At 36.1% G+C, this 26,154-nt stretch overlaps 1 protein-coding gene across 2 annotated transcripts; it reads right to left on the reverse strand.

Moving 5' to 3' along the window:
• Window positions 1-520: 520 nt before the first annotated feature.
• On the reverse strand, window positions 521-26,154 carry SPRED1 (sprouty-related, EVH1 domain containing 1). 2 transcript variants are annotated; one of them, XM_009586897.1, is made up of 6 exons: window positions 26,076-26,152; window positions 25,978-26,034; window positions 17,835-18,003; window positions 16,022-16,071; window positions 7,128-7,286; window positions 521-2,297 (listed from the first exon to the last, which is right to left on the reverse strand). In XM_009586897.1, exons 1-6 carry the CDS (start codon window positions 26,109-26,111, stop codon window positions 1,638-1,640), a joined length of 1,131 nt encoding a protein of 376 aa, XP_009585192.1. In that variant the 5' UTR covers window positions 26,112-26,152; the 3' UTR covers window positions 521-1,637. The 2 variants fall into 2 exon arrangements, with proteins under 2 accessions (XP_009585192.1, XP_009585193.1); XM_009586898.1 differs by having other exon boundaries at window positions 527-2,297; window positions 25,978-26,154.

Below are 26,154 nucleotides of genomic sequence, written 5' to 3' on the forward strand. Positions count from 1 at the left end.
TCAGTCATGTGCATCTTCTAAATCAGTTAGGTTTTTTGTTTGTTTAATAACAAGGGTATACTGAGGACAGTCTGTCCCACTCCAGCCAGGATATCAAATAGGCACCTTCATTAATGAATTATGACTGGTTTTAGTGTTTTACGTATCTTTAATGAGAAGTAAATGTTTCTTACTTCATGACAGAGTAAAGTATGTAATGTTTTAAAAAATCCTCTATGGGTTAATCGGTTAATTCTTATCTGAAAGTTAAACACTTAGTAAGTACAAAGCCATAACAAATATAATACACAATATACCACTGCGCATACACATACATACACACTCTCTCTCTCTCACTCCCTCCCCCATCCTCCCTCCAAATTTCCTCAATTAAGAAGTTCACTCCAATTTTGCCTGGACTGTAATTTATTTCTCAAGCTAAGTCCTTTGTTGTTGTTTTTGAACAAAACACACAGTACTTTTGTTCTTGCCCGTTCAAATAAGAAAAAGTTGCAGTTCAAAATAATGAAAACAATTTCACTTTTGTTATTAATCTTTTGTTTTAATCATAGTACTTGATAAACAGCTGAACAGGATCCTAGTTTAACAGAAGGATAAACAAGAACACTGATGACCATTTGTTACAACTGCCTTAATGTACCTTTTGCTTAATGAACATTTGAATATGCAATAAAGTATTTTTGGAGGACACCCCAAAAGAAAACAACTTGCTGGTTGAGCAACAGAAACAACTTCCTTTTTGCTATCATGTTGAAATCAAAGTCATTTATATATAAAAATAAATGTTATGTCCTAACAAGAACATTTTAGACAATTACATCTGTGCTTAACAAAAAAATATTGGTCACTCAAGACTAGAATAATTAATATTTTAAAGATTTTTAGATTATCAGAATGTATGGATACAACTCAACACAAACTGTAGCTGAAGGGAAACAGGACTGAAAATATCAATTTGTCCATCTGGAATAAAAATGCGACTAAATTAACTAATTAAATATTTAAAATACTACCATGGAATGTGACAGTAGATATGGTCCATACCTACCATATCAGAGGGAAGGAAAGTTTAACATGTAATAATTCGTACCTTACACATTTAGTTAAATATAAACATTTGTTATTTATACATAAAGTCGCTTCCAAAAAACTATTAATAAGTGATTTAGTTGCACTTAAAATCAGTTTCATTTCTCATTTGCCGAGTATTAACTTTTCTTAATCTTAAATCAACTGTCACTAGTGCACTTTTAGTTAAAATTTCCCCTCAGGTAAGTTTTAATCCTTTTAAAAGAGCCCCCTCACCTACACCATGAATGTACAAAGTGGCAAAAGTTAATCCCTTTTAGTATAATCATAGTTTATATACTCATTTTATAGCCAATAATAAGAATAGGCTTTCCTTTGCAAAATCTCCTTCACAACTTGCAACAAATGCCACGCACTCAAAGGAAATAGTTAGGCATGGCTAGCACTTGTAAAATGCCAAGGTCTGACAAGTCTTGTTGCCTCCTCCACCATCAAGCATCTCTTACATGAAAGAAGATTCCCTTCAGCTTGCCAAAAAGCTCCACAAATCCAAGTTAGATGCTTCCTGGAAACAAAGATTTTTCAGCTCTGTTTGGCACAGGACTGATTCATCCCGCAGCTTTATGCTTTCCTCCACAGCACCCACATACCTCACCACAGTGATGGCATGCTCTCAAGGGGAGGTAGCAGCACATACATGGAGCAATGAACGAGAGTGCCACCAGTGCTAACCAGCGTAAGCAGAACTTGTCATCACTAGTGTCACACGAGCAAGGATCAGAGAAATCTCCTTCAGAGTCTGACATGCAGTGATACAGCATGCTCTCTGCGCAAAGCATGCAACTAACTTGGTAGATACATCTTTTAATAGGATCTGGCGCATCTTGACATTTTCCTCTGCCATTATCTTCATGATTAAACCTTTCCTGGCAGTATATACAGCGGGAACGCTCACCATCCTCTTTTCTTCTTTTTGAGTTTTTAAATTTTGATGAGGAAGGCTGAGTTTTAAATACCACAGAACTCTTCGAGTCTTTCAGGGAATTCAACTTAGTTCCATCCCCACATGGGTATAAATAGTCAGATTTTTTACTGTCTGATTTAGAAAATGGTATATTTGAGTCTGCGTCATCCCTCTCCAGGTCGTTCTTCCACATGTCAGGATGCCTGTAGTCTGCATAACGACGTATCAAAATGTCACGAGGGTTTATTCTGACAATTTCATCTTCATCCTGAAAACTAACGTGTCTGATTGACTTCAGTGGGACCTGAAATGGCAAAGCAAGATAAGTTTACTACAGTAAAGTTCCAAATTTCTGTCCACCTACAATGTAAAACTTAGATTAGAAAATTAAAAAACAGGATTTTTTTTCCTTGCTGCTTGAAGATAAAAATTTCAGCTTATTTTCTTACTAGTACAATTTACAGACTTCCCCACAATAATGAGCCTTTTGCATGATATTAGGACCATGAGCTTTAGTATTCTTTCCTGACTTTTTAGTATCTCATAAGAGCTTTGGATATTTTGGTATCCGCATAAAACTGGATACTGTTGTTTGAATTATTCTCAAAATTCAGGTTTTAACATCTGACAGCAGCAACTAATTCCACAGATCAATTACGCTTTACATGAATTTGCTGATTTCACGTCAGTGATGATCCACTGCTTTAGGATTAACTCCCTGATAAATTCACTTTGAGTTACTCGTGTTATCTAGGAGAAGCTTTCCTTTATTCCTGCTCTAAGTTTTCAAACTCCCTCCACTTTTGCAACAAGAGCATTGAATACTGGTTACTTATTCTCAAAGCTATACTCTAGATAAACTATTCTTGCCGTATGAAGAATAATACTCAGTAGCATGATCAATCAATAACAGTGGCTTCTAAGTGGATCTCCCCTTAGCTGATATACAGTACTTAAATCGATTAGTTTAGGACACCAGCAGGAAAACACCTCAGTACTTTTTAAATTCTCAACTTACAATGAACTGACCATAATTCAGGACCTTTTACCTCCAAAGGCAAGTAAGAAGGAACGTGCTAAACACATACAAAACAAACAGCAGAGAGATAAGATAGAGTTCTTGTTTATTCTGCCTTATGATGAAAGGGCATGGGGGCATGAAAAAGTTGTTGAAGATGGCAAATTTCAATCATCCGAACTGAAATACTGCAGACCTTAGATATAAGTGTAAGATAGTGGACTGCCACTAAATGTTACTGAAATCACATTACAAGTGACTTTCAAGAAAAGGTGCAAATCATGACAGGATAAAAATTTAGCACGTGTATGGAAGGAGCTCCCAAAAATAGCAGATAGTGCAGCAAAAAAGCAAAAGTCTCAGTACGTCCCAGTATTCCTGCCTTACAGACAGGCAATTATTTTCCTATGCTGTAGGGCTATTATAATCGGAGCCAGAATATAAGCGAACTTCAAGTCAAATTCCGCCTTCTTCTCCTGTCAAGTGCACAGCCTGCAAACCATCTGACAGAAGAGACTGAAAAAAAAAAATCACTCCCTAACGCATTAGCCTTACAAATTCTTCCAGAATCGTGAATTATTTGGGGATGCATCTTTGGCATCGGTTATCGTTGCTTTGAGAGTGTTTACCTTATTAGTACTGATCAAATTAATGAGAATTAATGTGTCACCATCCCATAATTTAGGACAACAGTTGAACTGCATGTTCCTAATCTGTTGCAGTGTGTAACAACACACTACTGAAGATGATGCTTTAAGTTAACACACTTCTATTTCACTTTGCACGTGTCTATGCTCCTACTACACTGAAGTCTGCATGCCCTGGTTTTGGGGTAGGAGGCGGAGGAGGGAAGAGGGAAGGCAGCTGGGAAAGAGGAAGGAATAGCTGCTTAAAATATGCCAGCTTCTGATTATGTAAGAATATCTGTAGCCTGCTCTAACCATCACTTCCCTGCTTGATAATCCTTGTGTGATATATTTTAAGTACAGAACTGTAATTAGAGCTGCTTTGCCCTGGGAGTTTCAACTGGAGTATACTAACAAGAATAATTTTTTTCTTAGCTCCAAGCCACGTAGTTGGACTTCCACAAGGTCTCAAGGATACAGGGTGAAGAAAGGTTATATCCTATTAAGCTAACGTCACTGCTCTTCCATACTTCCCCAGGCTCCCATGCAAGCAGTTAGGCCTCCCCTTTGCTGACAAAAGCAGAGTGCTTCTCAACTCTGTTCTGTTTTCAAACAAGAGAAAGAGCCTATTGTTTTAGCATCAATAACTAGCTATGGCTAATTGGCTTTTTTGAACAGTTAACAGCATAAATTTATTTAAGGGAAAAAGCATCAAAAATGTCATTACAATTCCATATGTTACAGGCATAAAGGATCCTTACCCCACTGTCCACACATAGTATTACGCATGCATTTAAGACATCAAATAAAACCCATTGTTTAAAAGAAAAAAAACCACCGAAACCTCAAACCAAAAAACCCACCCTCAACCTCCCATTCCCCAGACAGCTAATAACCATTAAAGATCACTACAAATACTAACAACTGTAAAATCTGACCTCTCCTCAGTCTTTGAAGGCCTTTTGTTTGTTTGAGCAGAACACACCACATGCATAGAACTCGTTTCTTTTTTTCAAGTCCCCAGCCAAACACCTACTAAAATGCTTAAGGTCTGACATGTTACAAACAAGGCAGCATTATGTTCTTTATGAAACTGATATTAAGAAGTCATTTTTTAAGAAAGCAAGTGCGAAACGCTGAAAAACAAGCGAACAGGAGAAATGTTGGAAAAGCTTTATTTACAAAGTTTTTACATATTGGGTGTTTAATGGGACCTATATGAAAGCATGAGGTACATGAAACCTTAAGAACAATACAGAATCCAGATTAAGTTAGGTACAAATACCAGCAAAATTCAATGAGAATAATGCACATAGTCCTCTAGCCACTCAAAATTATAACTCAGTACAAGTGCCATCTCTGTATAACAGCTGAAGCAGGAAGGGAGGAAGAATATTACAGCAAACTGAAATTCCACAGAGAATCTCATTATGAACATAATTAGCGAACTGGAAATTAGGCAGAAATTGTTTTTTGACACGACTGAACTCACTAGTATTACACCTTACTTGAAGAGGCGCACCTTTAAACCAGGCATGGACGTTTGCTTGGTACTCTAGCCTTCACTGTCTCTCCTCAGACAGATACACCTGACTTTACTCAGCTTTCAACTCCATGATATGAGGACACGGGCAGCTGAATGTATCATCACAAAGTACTAAATTTAAGTTAAACACACATCAGTGTATCAGAAGCTGAAGAGCTGAGGGACTTGGGTATTTTTTAGTAACAGTCAAAGTATTACATTATATTATATTATAATAAAGATCTGAACTGTCATTAATCACTTTAGTTTGAGCATGTACTTCTTGAGCTATTCAACTTACGAGCACAGTAACTGAGTGTTCAAACTTATTTATACAAAATTGAAACAAAATAGGTATTTAACTCAAGATCTGCTGTGCCACATGGTCACATGCATGGAGTTCAGCAGAGAAAGTGTGCGCACATACTGAATGTGAGATTTTGTTGACTTGCCTACGTTCTAAATGTGTACACCACAGGACCACGCAAAAAGCATGGAGTGTCGGATGCAGGTGGTGCTACAATATCAGAAAAATATTTTAAAGAATATCTACTTAAATTTCCATGGAATCTCCCATAACTTCAGTCTAAAAGAAGTGAATTCTAGCATTGTCATTTCAAAGAAATTCCTATTTAATTTCTGTGAGACAGACACTACCCAGTATACCACAGCTTAAGACTAGCAGCACATACATCACTGGTTACTGTGGCTGTTAAGTGCTAGCTGCAATAATTTAATCACCCATCTATTCTATTCTAAGAAATTTTAAAAATCTCTTTGCAAGTAAATGGGAAGAGGGAAAAATATGTACCTCTTGATGAACAGAAGGAACAAAAATATGAGATGACTTATACAAAGAGATAATTGAAGCAGAACAATGACTAAAAATCAGAAGTTCGTAACTTCAAGCTCTTTAGTTAGTTCTCCAGGTAACACAGTTTGCTTCTTTTGCCCGATAAAGCAGTTAGAAAGCAGCTGATACAAGACTTTAATACAATCCTATCTTTTTGTGCAAGAATGACTGAGGGTATTAAAAAGCTTTATTTCAGGGAGCAGAAATATTTTCTGATGAAGTGTTCACAACTACTTGAACTTCATTCTGCTTTGACTTCTGTTATTAAGCTTATTCTAAAGAGCTTCCTATGTGTTTGCTTCTAGGCATAAGACCCTCTAATTAATTATTATCCAACTCACTATTAAGTCTATTTCTAGAGTCTACAAAAACTGTCAGTTCTTTGAGGCTTAGAAAAAAGCAAAATGTATATTATTGAAGGAAAAGCTGTAACATTGCCTTTCCAATCTAATGTTCTATAAATATGACCTCTTAAAAAATGTCTGTACATCAGCTTTCCTCATGTTAGTGGTTTTTTTTAAGAATCTGTTTACCAATAGCTTAATACTTTTCATGCATAACTTTTATACTGTTTTCCTTTCTGTAACAAAATAGAATATTTTAGTTCAAATAGGCAGCTAGAAAGCATAAACAATGTTTCACTAAAAATATTTAGCAAAAGTGCCCCACTGTGTAATGCATCCAAGATATCAATTTTAAAGATACTTTTCAATATTTCTAATCACAACAATATTAGCATACATGTAACAGAGATTGAGCTCATGGCCAATTAACATCTAGCCATAAATTTACACAGCTTTTCAAGGCTGCATATACAGAAGTCTGTAAATCAGAAATCTGACTTCAAAGAAAGTGAAAGATTTATTCGTGTAGTCTGCTGCACTACAAGCATAGGTAAATACCTTCACAAAGCTTTACCTCTGCCATAATAATGCTATAGTATTCCAACTGCAAAGTTAATATTGATCATTTCAAGAAGTTGAGAGCATAATGCTACAAACAGGGACTTAGAATGAAAGTGCTTTCTTGTCAGAAACTATATAGTGTGCATATATGCACTATATACATGCAGCAAGCAAAGTAAGAACCGCTTCTTTTGTTTGTAGTCTTACCTGGTTAGGTTGGCTAGGAAAACAGGCTCTCCTGGTGTTGAAATCCTCAAATGCTGAAGGCCTTAAATTTGCACTGTTGTAAGGTTCACTGGTTACTACAGTTTCGTGTTGGAAAAGGTGATCTTTCATTAATGAACCTGATGTATTTTCTTGAGTAGTCTAGAAAACATAAGAACTCCCTTGACATGATTTTGCATTTATACAAAAACTACACCAAAACCACCAAGTTCATACATAAAAGCAATAATATTCTACGTAACGTGTTAAGAGGCACCTATAAACACAAGTATTTTTAAATACACATTTTTAAAGTACTTGTAAGTAGGCAAGTATTTTCTTCACTATCAGTCAGCCTTCAAAAATAAGAGTGCCTTCTCTGCAGAGCGTACATAACTTGGGCATTAGAGATACATGCCTTTATAACTCAGTTGCCAAATCAGACTGAGGAACTCCTTTAAGGAAGGAGAGATTAGCCCAGTCTCTGTGATTATGCTTTCTCTAACTACCCACCAGGCTGCCAGTATTTACAAATATACAACTGGAGGAAAACATTTCTGAGACTAATAAGGCAAAAGCTAGTCAGACCTTTTAACAAATTAAAAGCAAGATCAGCTGGAAAGGAACAGAAAGTCAGTTTTAACATATCCTGGCTCAATTAAAATACCTAACTACAGCAAGTGTGTATTAAACAACTAATAACTGCCTTTTTGAAATTAAGGTTATGTCAGGCAATTGATACAAAAATGAGACCATGTGGCAACGTATAATGAGATATCTGCAGGACGTGTGCCACTCAGAATAAGGAAGAGGAAGTATGTTTGGGTGGAACTATTGGCTTGTGAGATGATCCGATTTCTGAAAAGAATAGAAAACCAAACAGTTCTCATTCTTTAAGCTTAACTGACTGGGATATACTTAGGATACACTAGAGCATATTGATACAAATCCCATTGGACTGCCAAAATGTACTGTACAATGTTTTGTTTGTATTGAGAGATTCTGTAAAGTTCACTGGCTGATAGCATTGAGAAAATTCTGGCATCATCCAACTTCCAGCAATGAGAATGTTTCAGCTTTATTTTAAGGATTTGTATATATCAAGAAAACATTAAGGGGGAAACAATAAAAATACTGCAGAAAACTACTGAGGCAGAGGCAAACCTGAAGTTTTGGCAGGTTAAGTGCTAACACTGAATCATTACTTTTCGTTTGTCAAAATACTTAAGGAACTTACTCTGGGATTACATTGGCACCTCACGTACATAAAAGCCTAATGTATCAAGTTCTAAGACATCTAGTTAAAGTGGAAGTAGGTGTTCTGTGGCTGATCTTTAGAAGAAAGAAAATCATCACATCACTAGGAATTTACATATTGTTCAGAAGCACTCTGAGTGGAAAAACATTCAAATTAGTAATTAATTAATGATCAGCTTTCATTAATACTAGAGAGCATACACCCCATGAAAGACAATAGCTCAACCAGGTTAAAGTTCCACTGAAAAATTTTGGAGACAGGCAAAACTCCAGAAAGAAGTACTTTTTGCAGATCCTTGAGCATGACACCACCACTAAGCAATTGACTCTGTCGTTGTCAAAATTAAATTTTCTGGTCAAACACTGTTGGGAAAGGAGTACAAAAGAAACGTTGAAATGACTGGCAAGAGTTAGCTTTCATGGATGTATACCTATCTTAAGAGCAAAAAGCACCAAATACTAGTGCAATATCAAACATCTTCCTAGCAGGAGGTACTCCTGCAGGTACATTGCCCAATGACATAAAAAGCTTCCAAAACACTGGTTCAAATCACAGGAGAGCTGCATTCAGAACGAGGAAGAAATGCCTACAACTATTTTTGGTTTGAGCAATTTTATAAATGCTTACAAGCAGAAACTATTTAAGCTAGGAACACACTTAGCAGCTAGAAGCTATTTTACAGAAACCACCGTGATAAGCACTACCTAACCCCTTTACCCCCCAGCTATTACTGATTTGAGTGGTCTAGGGAGAAGGATGAGAGCTGCAAAAACTACTACTCCTTCCTTCCCAGGGAAAAAACACATAGTACCCACAAGCCAGTCTTTATCCCTGGGTGAGATTTGCAACAGCCTGCATTATTTCCTGTCCCTGCAGGTGATTCACACTTTTTTTCTTCAGAAATAAACTACCTATACTATAGAGCAAAAAGTACACATGCCCATGCTCACACAGACAGACAGACACATTCCCCTTGGCAGTCAAGGGCTCCATCTAATAAAGGATACAGGCACCGATCATCTATTACAGTGCTAACTAGCAGTGCCAGACACTGATGTATAAAATACAAACCTTAATCTTTAAACAAGCCTTTGTGCCCTATACGCAGCAATTTTCAAGGAATGCTTTTGTAAAATGCCAACACAGACACCACAATTCAAGCTGATTGACTTCAAGGACAAATTTGGGGGTGGCAGGAGACAGAGAAAGGCATCTGACCTTTGTAAGGTAAGAACTCATGAGACAGCTGTTCGGAAAGCACAATGCTCAGCCTACCAACCTAGACACTACAGGTAAGCGGACACAGCCCAGCTTCTGGTATTTATGAAAAACGAAAAGCGATCAGGTCAGTTATGATCTTATTTAGCCCACAAATATTCACTATGCAGAACTACAGAGATGCCAGATGAATATCCTGAACTCTGTATTTTTAATTAAACTGATAGTTTAGATACAGCCAAATCACATTTATTAGTAGCAAAAAGGCTTTCTTTGGACAACACTTCCTGCTCCAATGTGATGTTTTATGACAAGGTCATAAACACCTGAAACCCCACATTTATAATGGAAACACTGACAACCTGAAGGGAGAGGCCCTAGAAACAAAAATGCTATTGTATTGAAAATGCATTTAAGTAAAAAGCAAACATGTAAAGTTTTCCACAAGAACTAAGCTTGGTATATTAAATATACAGAATATTATACACAAACACAGATGCGCACATTCCCCTTTTCTACTGTCCGAAGCAATTACACCGCCCACATTCAATATCCTTTAACCACAGCCCGCAAAGCACAGTACTGGCATAGGTTATTCAGTATCATCTGTAAAGTAACCTACGCCAGTTTTTAATGCACAACGGAAATCTGGTTTTCTCCCAGCTGCTGGTATAATAATTACTGTCCTATGGTTGCTAAGAGATACTCTGAATTTTTTTCCAAGCCTACTAAAACATTTCTGTGCGCGCAGGCAAAAGGATGCTGGGTAAAGCAATAAAATGACTCCAGCTGTAGCTCTCCAGCAGAATTCAAAGCCAGATGACAGCTGTAGAGAAAATGAAAACCAGACTGAGCTTCTCTTCTTCTTCAAATTTTCTCTCCTTACTTCTCCCAGTTTGCCAGAGTTAAGTCTGGGAGAGAATTCAACATTGTTCTGCAAACATTGTTAAAAATGTTCTGCTCTAAGTAAGTTTAATGATTACACAGAAGGATGGATGAGAGACCACATTTCCGTTGCATCCCAGTTCTTGTATTTACTTCCCATGAGGCCTGAAAATCTGCTGTTTGATACTAACCAACACAAGGAGTGTTTAAATGTTTTTTCCTTAATTTTTAAATTGTGAATAAATGATACAGGTTTCAAAAACATTTGAGTAACTTCCTTCTGCTTTAGCTATTTCAAAGACTGATGGAGCAACTATTTTCATATTTGGCAAAGAAACTCTATTATAATCAGGTATGTATTTCTGACATAGACTGAAGTATTACCTAGATTACTCTGAATGTTTTGTACAGTTTAAAAGTAAAAAATAAGGCATTTGACATGCCTCTTTCTTCCAAGGCTGTTCTACCTGAATATATAAAGCATACTAGAGGTTTTTAGGGATTCCAAGGAAGGAACCAATAAATTAAAATACAAAGCGTAACTCTGAGGAAATGAGAGATGGAGATGTAAAGAGGCTGCTAGGGATACCAGTGAGGAAAAAAAAAGAATTTCCTCCTATTTTTTGAATACTACTCTACAAAAAAGCCTAATAAACCCAAATAATTTTAGCACAATATATTATTAGATTTATTTTAAATGGATAATATAAATTAGTATTACTTTTAGTTCTAGTAACTACACCTAGCCAATTTATTAAGCGCACTAAATATTGCTAATTTAATGTTTTATCACGTAGTATTTTCTTCTCCATAAAAACAATACAATGCCAAGGGTAAATTATTTCACATTTCCTTACAAGTCATAATGTGAAGTTATTTTTGTAAAATAAAACTTCTGTGAACCTTTTGTTATAGACAAAATAAATTGAATGGTCACTAAATAGTGCATTTACAAAGAGGTCACTAAATAGCGTATTTACAAAGAGGCACATGAACCATTTACGTCCTCCTTGCTTTCACCAAAACCACTTAGGATGCATGTAAGTTGCAGGCCTTTTCCCCTTCATATTGACAAAAAGCCCAATGTACCTATTTCTGAATGAACAAGCAAACTTTTTTTTTTCTGCTTATAATTTATCAGTCTACAGTTTTCTTCTGCCAGTAGGAAGATACTCAAAAGCATATCTGCTCCATTTCTTATTACTTCAAAACTGTTAAAATGTGTTGGTAGCCTATAAATAACACCAGTTTGGCTGAATCAACAAAACCTGAAAGAAATTAAAAGACTCAACTGCTCTATTTTTCAGTTCTCAAAAGCAAGACGTAGCATTTCAGTATCCAAAACCCACATAAAAATACTTTTAAATGCATGAGCTCTAGATTTCATTTAGTTAGATTTACTTCTAAGAAAAAAAAAATTTCCGATTTTTAGTTTTTTTCATTTAAGCTAGATGAGGTTTAGAGCACTAAGTTTATATTTGGTACAGGAAAAGAATCTGAGCCAATTTTTGAACAAACAAGCAAACTGACTTAAACAAGCTGCTTGTGTACTGCATTCAAAATGCCTGGTTTTATACCAAAAAATCCAAACCTCCTACCAAAACAAATTCCCAGTGTATATTACCATATAAGTATATATACATTCCCAGGATCCATTTACAAACATTACAGGAAGTCAGATAGCTCTGCATTAACTCATTTGTGTATTTCTATTTGAAATTAATCTAGTAAGACTAAGGCTTATTTAATGATATAAACAATTTGCATATAATATGGTCATTAAACAACTAATACTAATTGTAATCATTTAAGCAACCTTTACAAGGAAGTATGAACACCCTTAAGTGGTGGGGTTTTTTTAATACTAAGATTTTAACATTATTTATGAACAACAGAGCATCTGAAGAAGCTATAATGAAGCTACGTCTTCTTAAAATGATAAATTTGATCTTCAGTAAGAAGGATGCTTTCTCTGTGAGATTTAATTTAAAGAATGTAAAAAAAAAAATAAATCTAGCGACCCAAGATACAATATAGTGAGCAAAATGCTCGCCTAGAAAGCACAGGATAAGAGTTCAATTTTTGGATTTGCATTTAAAAGTTGCACATACAAGTTTCAGACAACCCCTATTTCTGCTTGCTACATCTATAAAATGTGATAATACTTATTACAAGTAAGCACTGAGGTTTAACAGCAGTGCCACTGACTAGATCAGAAGGCTGAGTGTTTTGATCTTATTGAGATCATTTTATTTGCTCTCTGTAGCACCGAATATCACCAACGAGTAAAACAACTTATGAAGCATGTTTTGCTTTCTTCATCACTAATTATCTTCTTTTTAAAAAAAAAACACTGTTAATTAAATTTATGTACAAACTACATACTATATTCATACTTCAAATATGCACTAAATATAGGATTCCCGCTGTGTGAGATAACTAGAACAGCAGAGGCAAAACACTTTGACAGCAGATGATGTAACTAACAAAGACATATTAAAATTAGTATTTTCAAATGTACCTTGATGACATCCTGGAGACTCTACCTACCATACTAACTAATGAAGAAAGAAATTAAACTGAAAAATACCAATACACATGATAGTTACTACAGGGTATAGACAAAAATCTAAGTGCATTAACAAACATGCTATGAAAAGTAAGTGTGAAATAACCCTTTTCTCTTTTTGATATTCTGCTATTTTAGAAACAACTTATGACTACTTAATATTTTTAATTAAATGGAGGAGCTCCACTGCTTGATCTTTTGTACTTCATTCCTTAGAGGTTACAAATTACAATTCTGGAAGATTGTTCTGGTGAAACAATAAACATCCCATTGCCCTCATATCCAAGTGTCAACCTGATCTTTAACACTCTATCCACACTCTAAAATGGCCTTGCATAGATATACTCCAGAACTTACTCAAAAATACTATTAGAGACTTGGGAAAACAGCTTTTAGAATAAACGGGTGGGGGGAGCGATCATTAGGCCTTTTAAACTGTAGTGGGGTGGGAAGAAGGGGGGACAAGTCAACATGACTCTTTAAATACATAATATGTTATCTTGAAACACAATGGTCTTAGCAGTCTTTCAAGTTAAAAAACCTGGGGTATCAAGTTCCACCTACAACAGTATCAATCTTGGAAGGGGGAAGGAATTAATCATTTGGAGGAGAACATACACTATTTGGTATTTCCAAGATACTCTTTATGACTAGACCTGGTGCCTGTAACTAAAATGCTGGAGCCTTTCTACAGTGACATTCATAACCCTGCAATTACAGCTTCATTATTGATACATAAACCTGATTAATATGAAGCATAGTTAAACCAGGGTGGGTTCAGCCCTCCCTGCATTTCGGGGTTTTTTTCCCCCCCTTCTGGTATTGTTATCGATAGGCAATTCTATTATCATTTATTTTACTTTGGTATGCAGAGATATGGTAAGAGTGTGACTAGTTTTTTTTCCTCTAGAAAACAGATAATTCTCTAATCTATCCACAGCACGAATCCACAATTAAGCAACATGTGTTGTGGTGAAGTCATGAAATATGTTTTCATGTCTGGAACGTAACAGATAGTTCTATCAGCAGTTTGCACCAAACAGGATTGTAAGTTATATATAGAGAGAGTATTTTTTAAAATATGAGTGTGACTAGTTTTTTTTCCTCTAGAAAACAGATAATTCTCTAATCTATCCACAGCACGAATCCACAATTAAGCAACATGTGTTGTGGTGAAGTCATGAAATATGTTTTCATGTCTGGAACGTAACAGATAGTTCTATCAGCAGTTTGCACCAAACAGGATTGTAAGTTATATATAGAGAGAGTATTTTTTAAAATATATGTATTTATTTTTTTAAATATATATAAAGTAAATCTACATCATCAGTTTACATATCTAAATATATCCATATTTACATCTATATAGAATGGATGATGTTAATACACTTTTCTCCACTTTCCCAATAACAAATTTTGTAAATATAAAGAATCACAAATATTTGCTTCAATTTTGGCATCCTTACATAGAACCGTAATAACTAGGCAGCATAATCAAGAGGTAATTAGTTTCCTCTAATCTCTTAGGCCAGTAGACATTGCTCAATTATTAATCCTTGCAACAAAGTGTATTTAAACAAGTCTTTTAAAAGCTGATTAAGGATTGCATTAACTTTGGCACACATTTCCTCCACCCTGACAAAATCTCATTCCTATTTTAAATCCAAAATATCTAATATTTATAGCAATTTTGCTTTAGAGTGGCTTAAAATAAAGCACTGCAAATAAAGAACAGGTGGTTGCACAGCCAACACTTACACAAAGAGATACATTTCTTCTACCATAAAATGGAAAGAAATCAGGAGACTCTTCTGCATTGCCACTGCATTGCAGTATCCCTTCTAAATACTTGACTCTCAGTCTCCTATCATAATTTGATTCTTACCCATATCTTCAAAGCAGGCTGCTAATTTTCTTGATTTTGTGTTGCAGAGGTTCTACGCTGCATCTGTCTACACTGATAAAGAATTTAATATTGCATAAATGACAAAACTCTTCCCCTCAAGAAACCACTTAGGAATACTATCAGTTTTCTGAATAGTCACTAAGACCCCCGAGTCAACTTGTTTCTATATCAGCTTCATATTAATTTAAATATCTGCACTCTGAAAACTGAACGTATGTGTGAATAAAGCCAAGACTTTCCCTGAAACTGTAAATAGGAAAGAAGAGATGACAAGCACACATAGACACAAGTAGGTTTTTACTCAGTTATATTACACCTATTTACTGTATATATGTATCCATAATATTTGTTTATAATGGCTTTTTAATTACATGGATTCTTGAATATTACCAGGCAGTGCTACACATCAGTGTTACAGTCCTTGATATGGTATTTGTGTAAAGCATTATAACTCTGAAGCATAGTAGGAGGCAAGTTTTTACCTCTTATGCCATTATGACCTATAGAAATTGAGTGGTGCAAATAAGGATCAATAAAAATTTGAATCTCAACAATCTTGACTGCTTTATCTTCAGTGTGTTTTTAAAAACTATCTGAACTTCCACCGTTCTTTTGACTAGATTCTTTTAACCATTATCTCAGCACCTTTTCAACTTTAACCATACAATGTTAGAAGTGTCTAGCACTGCAGAGTGGAATCTAGGAAAACAAATAGGATGTGCATGTAAAAGAAGAAGATTCATGACTGCTTTATTTTTTTTTCCCAGAAGAATATTTCACGTTCCCATGAGTTCAAAGAGGAAACATAACCTAGAACAGACATTTTAAACTTAAAAATTAAACTCAGGAGGACTAATCAGCCTATTGATTAAATATTGACTACTTAGTTTAGGACCCACAATATTGTAAGTCTTCCAGATAACTGTTCTGGAACTTATTTCATTAAACTGAATTTTGCTATCGCTCTTATTTTGCTTATTCTTGCTAATGAAAACAAAAACTGTTCAATGAATTTCTTCAAAAAGTAACTGCACAATTAATGAAAAAATGTAAATACTCACTTGAAAGCAGTCTTCTGCCACTTCAACATCATTCTGGGAGGGTGGATAACCTACAGAAAAAGTAAAAAAACCAAAACAGACAAGGTTATTTTCTTTCTATTTACAGTTTACTGCTTCCAGTAGTCCACACCATCCTTCAATATCCAGCTATGATAATATAAATATGCTTGTTTACTTTTTTAACCAGTAGATCACTGTATTTCAAGTTGATTTTAATAAGTACCATTCATTCAACTGTTGAGAAGGGCAACGAAGCTGGTGAAGGGTCTAGAGAACAAGTCTTATGAGGAGCGGCTGAGGGAACTGGGACTGTTTAGCCTGGAGAAGAGGAGGCTGAGGGGAGACCTCATCGCGCTCTACAACTACCTGAAAGGAGGTTGTAGCGAGGTGGGGGTTGGTCTCTTTTCCCAAGTAACAAGCGACAGGGCGAGAGGAAATGGCCTCAAGTTGCGCCAAGGGAGGTTTAGATTGGACATTAGGAAAAATTTCTTTACTGAAAGAGTGGTCAGGCCTTGGAACAGGCTGCCCAGGGAAGTGGTTGAGTCACCATCCCTGGAAATATTTAAAAGACATGTAGATGAGGCACTTAGGGACATGGTTTAGTGGGCATGGTGGTGTTGGGTTGTAGTTGGACTCTTAGAGGTCTTTTCCAATCTTAATGATTCTATGATTCTATTTCTACATTCTGTAGTATACATACTGAGTATGCCTAGCCACACTCCTCTCTGTTGTTCACACCCTTCTTGTAAAAGCATTTTCAAAGTGTCATCAGAAGTCAGAAGCAAGGGAGTATATCTTGTTAATGTAGCATTTTGAAAATTAAAGGCAGATACATTTGGTTGGCCTGAATGCACACTGTGCTATATTTTGCTATAAATCAGCAGAAATTGGAACTGTGAGACCCTGAGAGAGAAAAGGACTCATACGTTCTCTAATCATTTCTCTTGCAGGGATATGGATGATATCAGCACAATTCAAAAGAAGTCTTTCTAGTATGTCAAAAAGCATTTCCCTTCAAAAACATGTTTCTCCCTTTGCTAATATGATAGCACACATTAAATCCCTAAATTTACAGCACATCACAGCAGAGAATATTTTGTTTAAATTTCTCCCTTCGAGTTACTTTTTATAAGCCTGAAAGAGATGTTCTTTCCATTCAAGAGACACCTGTTCTCTTCCCTCCCTCCCTCTCTCCATCCAGCAATACGTTTATCATATTCTCAGCTCAGAATTGAGGCTTGATAATCTTCAGTTTGCTCACTAGTTTCCAAGAGGTCAGTGAAGCTCTGGAATCAGTTAGCCATGTTACTATTAGAGTAAATTTTTCATATAAACCTGTCCTCAGAACTATTCTGTCAGCTGTTAATAAACAAGTAAAACTATTAACTGAAAGTATGTGCAGATAAAAAGAGAACTCAATGGGTCTCAAATCATTGAGCTTCATAGCTTATTCTCTAAGAACACAGAAGCTGTGACAAGGTTCTGAGAAGAAGATCCAAGTAAGACACTGTAACACTCTAGCTTCCTCCATTTCTTCACCTCTAAAAAAAAAGAGGCAATGCTTTATGACGTAAGGATGTTTTGGGGAATTACCTCATTAGTGTTTGTGAAACAATTTAAGACACTTGGATGAATGGCACTTTAGAAATGCCAGAAGTACTATTTAAAAACTGTTAAAATCTCAATATGCTATAGATCAATCCACATCCTTAAATACTGTCAACATTAATGTTATGCAAAGTACTTTGACTTATCTCATTTACTAAACACTCAACACGCCCTCCCTGCCAACCCCTTCACCTGAAATATGTACCTTGAGAAATATCTTCTACTGCTCTCCGAATACCTCTGTCAAATGCTCTTGCATCAGCAGGACTCTGAAATGTGAGGCCAAACTTTTTGTCATCAATCTTCCAGTGGTAAAAAGTAGGAGTAACTTTGTTGTAAACGAGGTCCTTGTTTAATGTGCATTCCAAGACCACCTTCCAGAAAGAAGACAGGACGAAAAGACATCACTTTTTAACATATCAAATTTGAGAACTAAATGTAGTTTTTGTAAATTACCTGAAAACATACATCGTAAGAGCAGATAAAAGTCCCTATTTAAATGTCGTCCTGTTACAAGGATGTAATTTTAACTTTGTTTCCATTACGTCCAAATTATTCACTAACAGTTGCTGATAGGTGGTATGGGTTAAGGACACTATCTGTATAGCGAGTGAATCTTCCCAGCCTCAAAAGTATCTACCTCATACCCACAGCAAGCACTTCTGTCAGTACAGACTTGCTAGATGTTCAGCAAATGAAATAGGCCACACCCCGCAAAAAACATCAGTGTGCTGATAGCGAGTTTTACTGTATCACTGGGAATTTTATTTTTATACTTATTCTATAAAATTTTTGAGCACTGGACTAACTTTATGCTGCTTTCAGGCCATATTAGTTTTCTCGCAGAAAGGCCACTAGACAAGAGAAAATAACACAGGAGAATTGTTTTAAAAACTGAAATTAATCAAAACTAAAATATTTTTGAACGTATTACTGCCTGTACCTAGACTCAAATATATTTATGGCTCATGTTCAACTATAATGAAAACAGTAATTAGGAATAATTAACAGAATTTTTTGGCTACAAAACCATTACAGGTATACATGCACATTCAGTTATGAAGCAAAGACGCATCATTTCCCCACTTAAATTGGCTGGTTTTAAAAATATATTTGCATATTTAATTTACCTGCAAAAATTGTTTTATGCAACATTGTTACAGTGAATGATTGTTGATTAAAAAAATCCAAGGTGAACAAGAAAGTACAGAGGGACGTGCATGGATCTGGTCCTGTAGCACTAGGTATAATAAAATGCACAGCAAGACAACCTGTATCTCTGTACTACTACTAGATTCTGAAAACCTACACTGAGAGGTGAACGAGGAATTTTAATATTCTATCATTTCAACATTAATGTATTTTCAGAATTTTAATTTTTGATTTTGTTACATATGCAGCTTTTTGAGAGAAAAATACAAAATTTCTTACAGCATGTGGAAAAATGAGGTTAATTATAAACACAACTGAGGAAAAAAATCTCCAAATCTAGAAAAAATGTTATGTCTGTACTTAGATTATTCTTACATATCCTTTGCGTTCTTCCTCTCCTTTCCTTGTTTGATTATTACATAGGCAAATAGGATTTTTTCTCCTGCTCTTCATTATTTATTCCCCCTACCCTACACCCCACCACTAATCATCTCCTCTTGAGTTTTACTGCCTTCTAGCTCTGTCTTTAGAAGGACAACATTCTTTCTGCACATGTAAACTCTTTCAGCATTAAAATAATTTTTGGTACGCCGCTCTGAATTCCCTAAATGGTCAACAATATCTAGGTACAACTGCCTACAAGAAAGCATAGGAAGGAATCTAACTATTTGCTGTAGATGTGCAGGAAAAGGTGCTGCAGCAAAAAAAGAAAAGTATCATTCTGCAGTTCTAAGGTGTATTAAATGATCGTTCTTTGTTCCTTTTGATATTTTAAATTTGCTTCCTCCTAAAAAGAAGAGTTAAAAATCAAGATTTCTCACATCACTGCATTTTCTGGGTCTGTGAGCACTTTTGGGGGATCTGTACTATATTAAACACCAACTATTTTCACACTGTATTTTGTGTGCAGTTTTACCCAAAATACCAACAAAAAGTGCTGCAAGACTGATTTTACAGCATCTCAATGAACACCTGCTCCCAAAGGAGTTAATCCAGAGTACTTTATACTGAAAATTCATACCTGGACGACAAATGTTTTTAAAAGATAGTACCACTGGAGATAAACTACTGGAGAGAAACTACTGGATTAAAACTTTACTGAGTAGAAGCTGTGATTTTCAAAGAAACCTGAACCAAACCAGAAAAACCTCCAAACTAACCCCCCCCAATCCAAAAAGGAACACTGCTACCACCCACCCTCCACCTCGAACCCTCATAACATTTTACAAGACAAGCAATCATTAACAAAACAAGCAGACATCCTATCCAACACCGTAATTGTCTTCAGCTTGATTTAAGGAAACAACAAATTTGACAGGATCACACCAGATCTAAAGCGGTATGAAAACAGACTAGTTAGCACAGTAGATAAAAGTGGTTAAGGGCATTGAATGGGGAAAAATTAGTTGCATCAAAATTGTATGTGTTATCAGACATACGAATCCATATAGGCGAGACTTTATGCCTGCCCCACCTGAGAGAAAACTCAAAAAACTGTAGGTCAGAATTAGCAGTGGGACACAAATCTATAAACACCCAGACTTCAATAGTTTTTGTCGCATCCAGGAATACTAAAAATCCAAACCAAACAAAAAACATACCAGCCATCCCCTAAAGCATTTTTTTTCCTCCCCAAAACACTTCTATGCTTTGCAGCAACGACATGGTTTTGCCCTGTTAAACATAATGCTGTCAAAGGCTTCTTTATGCTGAAGCTGCAAACTATCATTGGGGCTGGGGAGGAAGTATCCTAATACACATATCTCCAAAGCCTGGAAATGGAAACCAATCTTTTAGTGACACAGATTTTTTTTTTTTTTTTGAGTCTTCAAACATCCAAAACTCCAATTATTTTTTACTGCACTTTGCTATGGTTCGGAACTCTCCATATTATATGTGGAGATGATATCATACTCTCCCATGTGGTTACCAAAAATCTGCCTTCCCAAATATTTTCAGGTAGACCTCCCCTAAGATCTCCAGTGATAAGCACAACAAAAACCTGCAAAATTGTAAATTAAGTGACTACGGCTTAACAAAATTCCACTTTTTAATAAACATGGGTTACTGTTCTGAAGGTTTTCTTCATTTGGAAACTTAATACAAGATTTCGATGCCAATATGAAGCAGCCACCTTAGCACGTAATGGGAAATGTTGCAGAGTTATCAGACTCAAGACAGAAGAGCTCCAGATCCACACAATCAAGATCTAAATTCTCTGAGCATAAATAGGGCTGTATGTCTACTTACTACTATTTAATGAAAAAATCCTTTTAATATCCAGATGTCATTAAGTGCAACGCTAATGAGTTCATAGCTACTCATAAAAATACTTGCTTGCTACATGTTTCTTTTCTCACCTCTACAAGCTACATTCTTTAAAGATATTAGAAACTATTTGGCTTGTGTAGACAAGATGAATCTCTAAAGTCAGTAATCTTAAACTTCAACACTTCAAAACTAAATATTTTTAAACAAAGTAAGATGAGTATTTAAGATATTAGCATCATTATCTAGGGTTTTTTTCAGAAACAAATATGAAAAAACCTTTATTGCATTTGATATAAATTTTTATTTTGATAACAGACCCCATAATTGAACATTTCTAGATACTGGATACTATTTTACTGATTTCTAGCTGTACTTTCAACAGCTTACAACATTACATGTAGCTATAGTTTCACAATTTCTCATTCCCAGCCCAAAATCTACAAACACGTAAGCATATAATTTTTGATGAAACTTTTGAATGCCTTTTCTGCTAAACAGAATCGAAGGCTTTTCTCTAGTCTTGGGACCAAGCAGCAAGACCTGAGTATATACATGCTACAGAGCATGTGGCTCCAGTGCCACCATGACCCTGTGACATGATTATTATTCTGTGCATGCTTTTTTTTTTTTTTTTCAATTCAAAAAGTAAGATGATGTAAGGACTGTACTATGGCCCATCAGAATCAATCTTTTCTCAAACTTTAAAGCCAATTTAAAAAGTAAATGATAAATTAAGTTTTTGAACAGCAGATTTTTAGAAGAGAACAGTATTTATATTCAGTTTCAGCTTTGTATCTCTCCCTTTACACAATTACCTGTTCTTCAAAAGAAAGATTTTAAACTTTGATTTGTCACTCCTCACTCACGATCCAAAAGATACTAGTCACTTTTTTTTTCCTCCTTCAATAAAAACATGCATGGCAAAGGACTGGAGAAGAAATAAAACAGAACAGAGATGTCTATTAGACTTTTCATTCAAGAATGTAAAATTCATCAAAGCCTAAAAACCTGTAAGCTTGAGCCTAATGTACGTTTCATACTAGTGCTATTAAAATAGAAGAGAGCTACTGTAAACACAGTAAAAGAGAGCAGCAGACCTGACCAGGTTAGGAGGGAGTGCACTTGTTCCAAGCAGACTGGCTGAAGCCAGATCTAGGAAGGTGAGTATAATAAAGGAGGAAACATGTAATTATGTCAAAGTCTTCACGAAGTACCCTTACATTCCAACACAGATCTAAACAACCTGAGCAAACTAGCAGGGAGCATTCCCTCTCCTAAATTAATTCAATGGTGCCACCACTTGATTTTCTTCTCAGGTAACTAGGATGCTTTTTGGGAATCCTATGAAATGTTTTAAATAACTCGGTACTGCACAAAAATTTTGGAAGTTCTACACGTAGCCTGAAGCTGGTTTGTGAAAGGGCTGATAGCAACCTAATTCTCAGTTATATAAAGAAACGATGAGAACCCCCCCCAACAAGGAACTTCAATATTTTGATGTTCAGTCCCAAAGTATTTAATTTATACAGCTGACTTACGGACTGAGATCTATAGTCCTAATTAAATGCCCGCATACCCTATAAAATATGCAGAGAGATCTGGCACATTGGAATGGAATTGCAATGTAGTGTCAGAAGCAGAACTTGGAGAAGCAGCAACTAAAGCTAGTTTACAAGAAACAGTAAGAGAAGATATAAAAGATCTCTCATTCTTTTTGAGTATAACCATTTAAGAGGCATCTGGAAGATACCTCCATCAAATACCTCAGCTATGGATTTCAAGTTGCTTTGGAATAAATTCCACGTTTCTATTGACACATACATTGAACAGTAATACTGGCATTATGATTCCCATATATCTTAGGTAAAAGTCATAGATCTGAATTCCATTTGCTCTCTAACCTGAGATATTTCAAAACCCATGATTCCCTGTGTCCCAGAAAAGTGCTCCAAGTTCCATGCTATAGGTTTTCCAGGATAAGGGAATTTCTGCACCTTTTCTGGAAGCTGAGCCAGTTCACAAAAGACTTACTGGGCAGAGGAAGCCAAAATATAATCTAGTTATGAAGGTATTTTAACTGTGTAATGTGACTGGGGGGAGGGTGGGGGCAGGGAGGAAAGACTTCATTTGTAAGGATTATTTTATTTTTCAATCTATAGAAGTATTTTCAGAAATGGCTGTGTGTACCTTGCAAAAAAGTGAGTGAACTGGAAATCGTGGTCCAGCGGACCGAGCTGTAATGACTTTAGATGCTACAATAGATTAAACATTCCTGAAGACACATATGCTCAAAGTCTGAATAACTGAAACGTTCAAAATGGTTTAGGAAGCTTTTTTAAAACAATATTGCTACTTCCTCTTTGCAAATACAATGGCAGAGCAACCAACTAAACAGCGTACGACTAACTTCAAAGATTATTCAGATATACAGATACACACCGAAGCCATTCTAAAATGAGATTAGAGTGATGTTGGGAGCACAGAAACAGCAGATTCAGCATAACTGTTACTCAGAATCAGAAGATGATCAAAATTATTTGGTCCCTACTCGATAGCAAACACGATGAACCCGTAACAACTTCCACTTTTACTTTATTTTTAAAGCAAAAATAAAAAATAGCATTTTATGCCACTGAAGTAATCTTCAACAGTACTTTTCAGGGTTGCCTCTTTGAGAACACAGCCTTCTCCACTCTTTCAGTTGGAACAGACAACTACATTTCAACTTCCTGGGTTGTTTTTCTTGGTCTTTTCTTTGTATTATGAAATATAATAGTCACCTATCTATTTGGACTAAAAAACCCAATTGTTTGGCTTCATTAAAGAAAAGGTTAAAAATTGTGCTTGAACATTGAATCCACAGCAATATCCTAAGAATAAATGTAAAACCATTAACTATATTGAAAGCATAAGGATCAGAACAGTTTTAGAATCAGTGACCGGATCCCTGTCCAACAGAATTTCTCTTCCAGTCCCTGCTACGGTCCTTCTGAAAAAGTGTCATGACCTAACAATGTCCTCACATATCTTGGTGTAGGATCTTGTTTCTTTTATGCCAACAGGGGTCTTGCTGCATACTGTGCAACTTTGTTGTTAATTCATTACACATTAGCTGTTGCTTACAAGTGCATCATTTGAAGTCTGAGGAAATACATGCATACATAGCTTCCTTTTACTCTGTTACCAAAGCATCACTGGCTCTACAGTATTCTTCCCCACAGCCTAAATCTGTATTTGTTAGTTCCCTAAGCTTTATTCAATACACACTGGAGAGACATTCTTCCTAGCTGCATTTCTTTCATCTTTTATCCTGTGTTTTTGAGGGGCTGACTTCCAACAGCAACTTCCTAAAACTGTAGTAAGATCAAAATCTGCCCTGACAGACTACTAGGTCACATTTGGGGGCAGTAGGGGTGGACAGACAGACACAGGATGGGGGACACACAAAAAACCACACCAAAACCTGTTCAGGACAATAAAGGCTTGGAAAACATATTCATACTAACACAAGCTCAATTTTGGACAGGAAGAGGAGCAGAGACATTTAAAGCCTTCTACCAGAAGTGGAAACGAAACAAGGCTCGCCCAGGGGAAGCAAGAGAGAAAGCGCGAACAGATCAGGATGCTGATGGCTGCGACATTTTCATATACATGTGGGAGAAACGTTAAACCAGCCTTCATTTCTGAGCATTTTACTACCCCCAGATTCTGAAGGCAAGCTGTGAATGTCGAAAGCATTAAGAACTAAGAGAAAATTGTCAAGTATCTCTAAATGCAATTAAGCTCCTCAAAAACAGCCTCAATAAGGCTAAAAAAATTTCTAAAGGGAACTACTGCAAAGTGAGGAAGGAACTGCAGGTGCACATAGCTCTGCGGGAACACAGGGTACTCTGCTAATAGCACTACGCCTCGCTGAAACAACTGAGTCAGCAGAATTTCTATTTATATGCTCTCTTCCTACAATAGTCACAGTCAAGGCAGAAAACTCAGCAGTCCTGCCTCAAGGGAGAAACTGGTATGCTTGAGAAAGAATCAGCAGTATGGAATAAGAAGCAATTCTACCTTTTAAGCTTACACAGAAGTCATGAATTATTGGCAGAAAAGAGTAAGTTCTTGATAAAAGTCATTAAGATGGAGGTTTTGTACTTTCCCCACTTCTCTTTGTTTCCACAAGACCCGCCCCGCCTTCAGAAACCGATTTGGCACACAAGTAACCAAGCAAGCCTTAGCAAGCCAATTTCGTCTTCCGTAGGTCTGCATGTAGAAATGGCTGAGATCCCACACCAGTTTTCCTTTTGTGAGGCTGACTTTTGTGATGCTATTTAAGACAAGTTTATTACTGGTATTTTATTTAATGTAGCTGATAAATGAATACTGTCTACGTGTTCATCAAACCAGATCAATTCTTGGGGGGGCGGACCTGTCAGCTTCATGCTTACTTCCAATACAAAAGTTGTTTTCATGTAAAATGGCTACTTTTTGTCATAGCCAAATTCCACAACTAACTGACTCATTACTGGGGAATTCCTTCAGATTTTGTGTTTTAAAAAGTTATCTCATTTTCCAACACTCTATTAAACACAGTATCATTGGTGTATAAACAGGTTAACGAGAAGATTTAACTTTAACCCTCCATTGGAAAAAAACCTGAATAGCAAAATGTTTCCCCAAATGGATGGAAATCTGCAATAAAAAAAATACGTTTTAAAGTTTCTAAAAGATCAATACGCTTAATTCTAGAAATGCATGGTATTACTCTTACAACAAATAACTGGCTCTTTAGGTATATAATCATTGATATGGATAAAAGCTCAGCAACAGCGTTAGACTGAGACTATAAATTTACTTTCTAGTCTACAAGCAAACATCTATTCTTAGGTTCTATGTCGTTTTCATAGGAACATTAAACAGATGTAAATTGTTACCGTTTTATCCCTGAGTCGTTCTCCATGGATAAGAAAATCAGCACAGCTATTCTCTTCCTGGGGAATGACTTTGAAGACTGTGACACAGCTTAGTCCACCCCCTCCAAGTGGTAACCATCCACCACTTGAGTCATCCCGGGTCATCACCACAGCTCGCACTCGTGCATAACTATTACT

Source organism: Fulmarus glacialis, unplaced genomic scaffold (assembly GCF_000690835.1).
Source record: "Fulmarus glacialis isolate BGI_N327 unplaced genomic scaffold, ASM69083v1 scaffold5051, whole genome shotgun sequence".
In the NCBI taxonomy this organism is placed as follows: domain Eukaryota; kingdom Metazoa; phylum Chordata; class Aves; order Procellariiformes; family Procellariidae; genus Fulmarus; species Fulmarus glacialis.

Coding starts and splice junctions, on each gene's coding strand:
- SPRED1 (XM_009586898.1), bottom strand. CDS start 26,121: ATGACCCGGGATGACTCAAGTGGTGGATGGTTACCACTTGGAGGGGGT. Junction 16,072..17,834: donor AGTAGAAGATATTTCTCAAG/GTACATATTTCA, acceptor CTTTTTCTGTAG/GTTATCCACCCTCCCAGAAT. Junction 2,298..7,127: donor TTCCTAGCCAACCTAACCAG/GTAAGACTACAA, acceptor TTGCCATTTCAG/GTCCCACTGAAGTCAATCAG.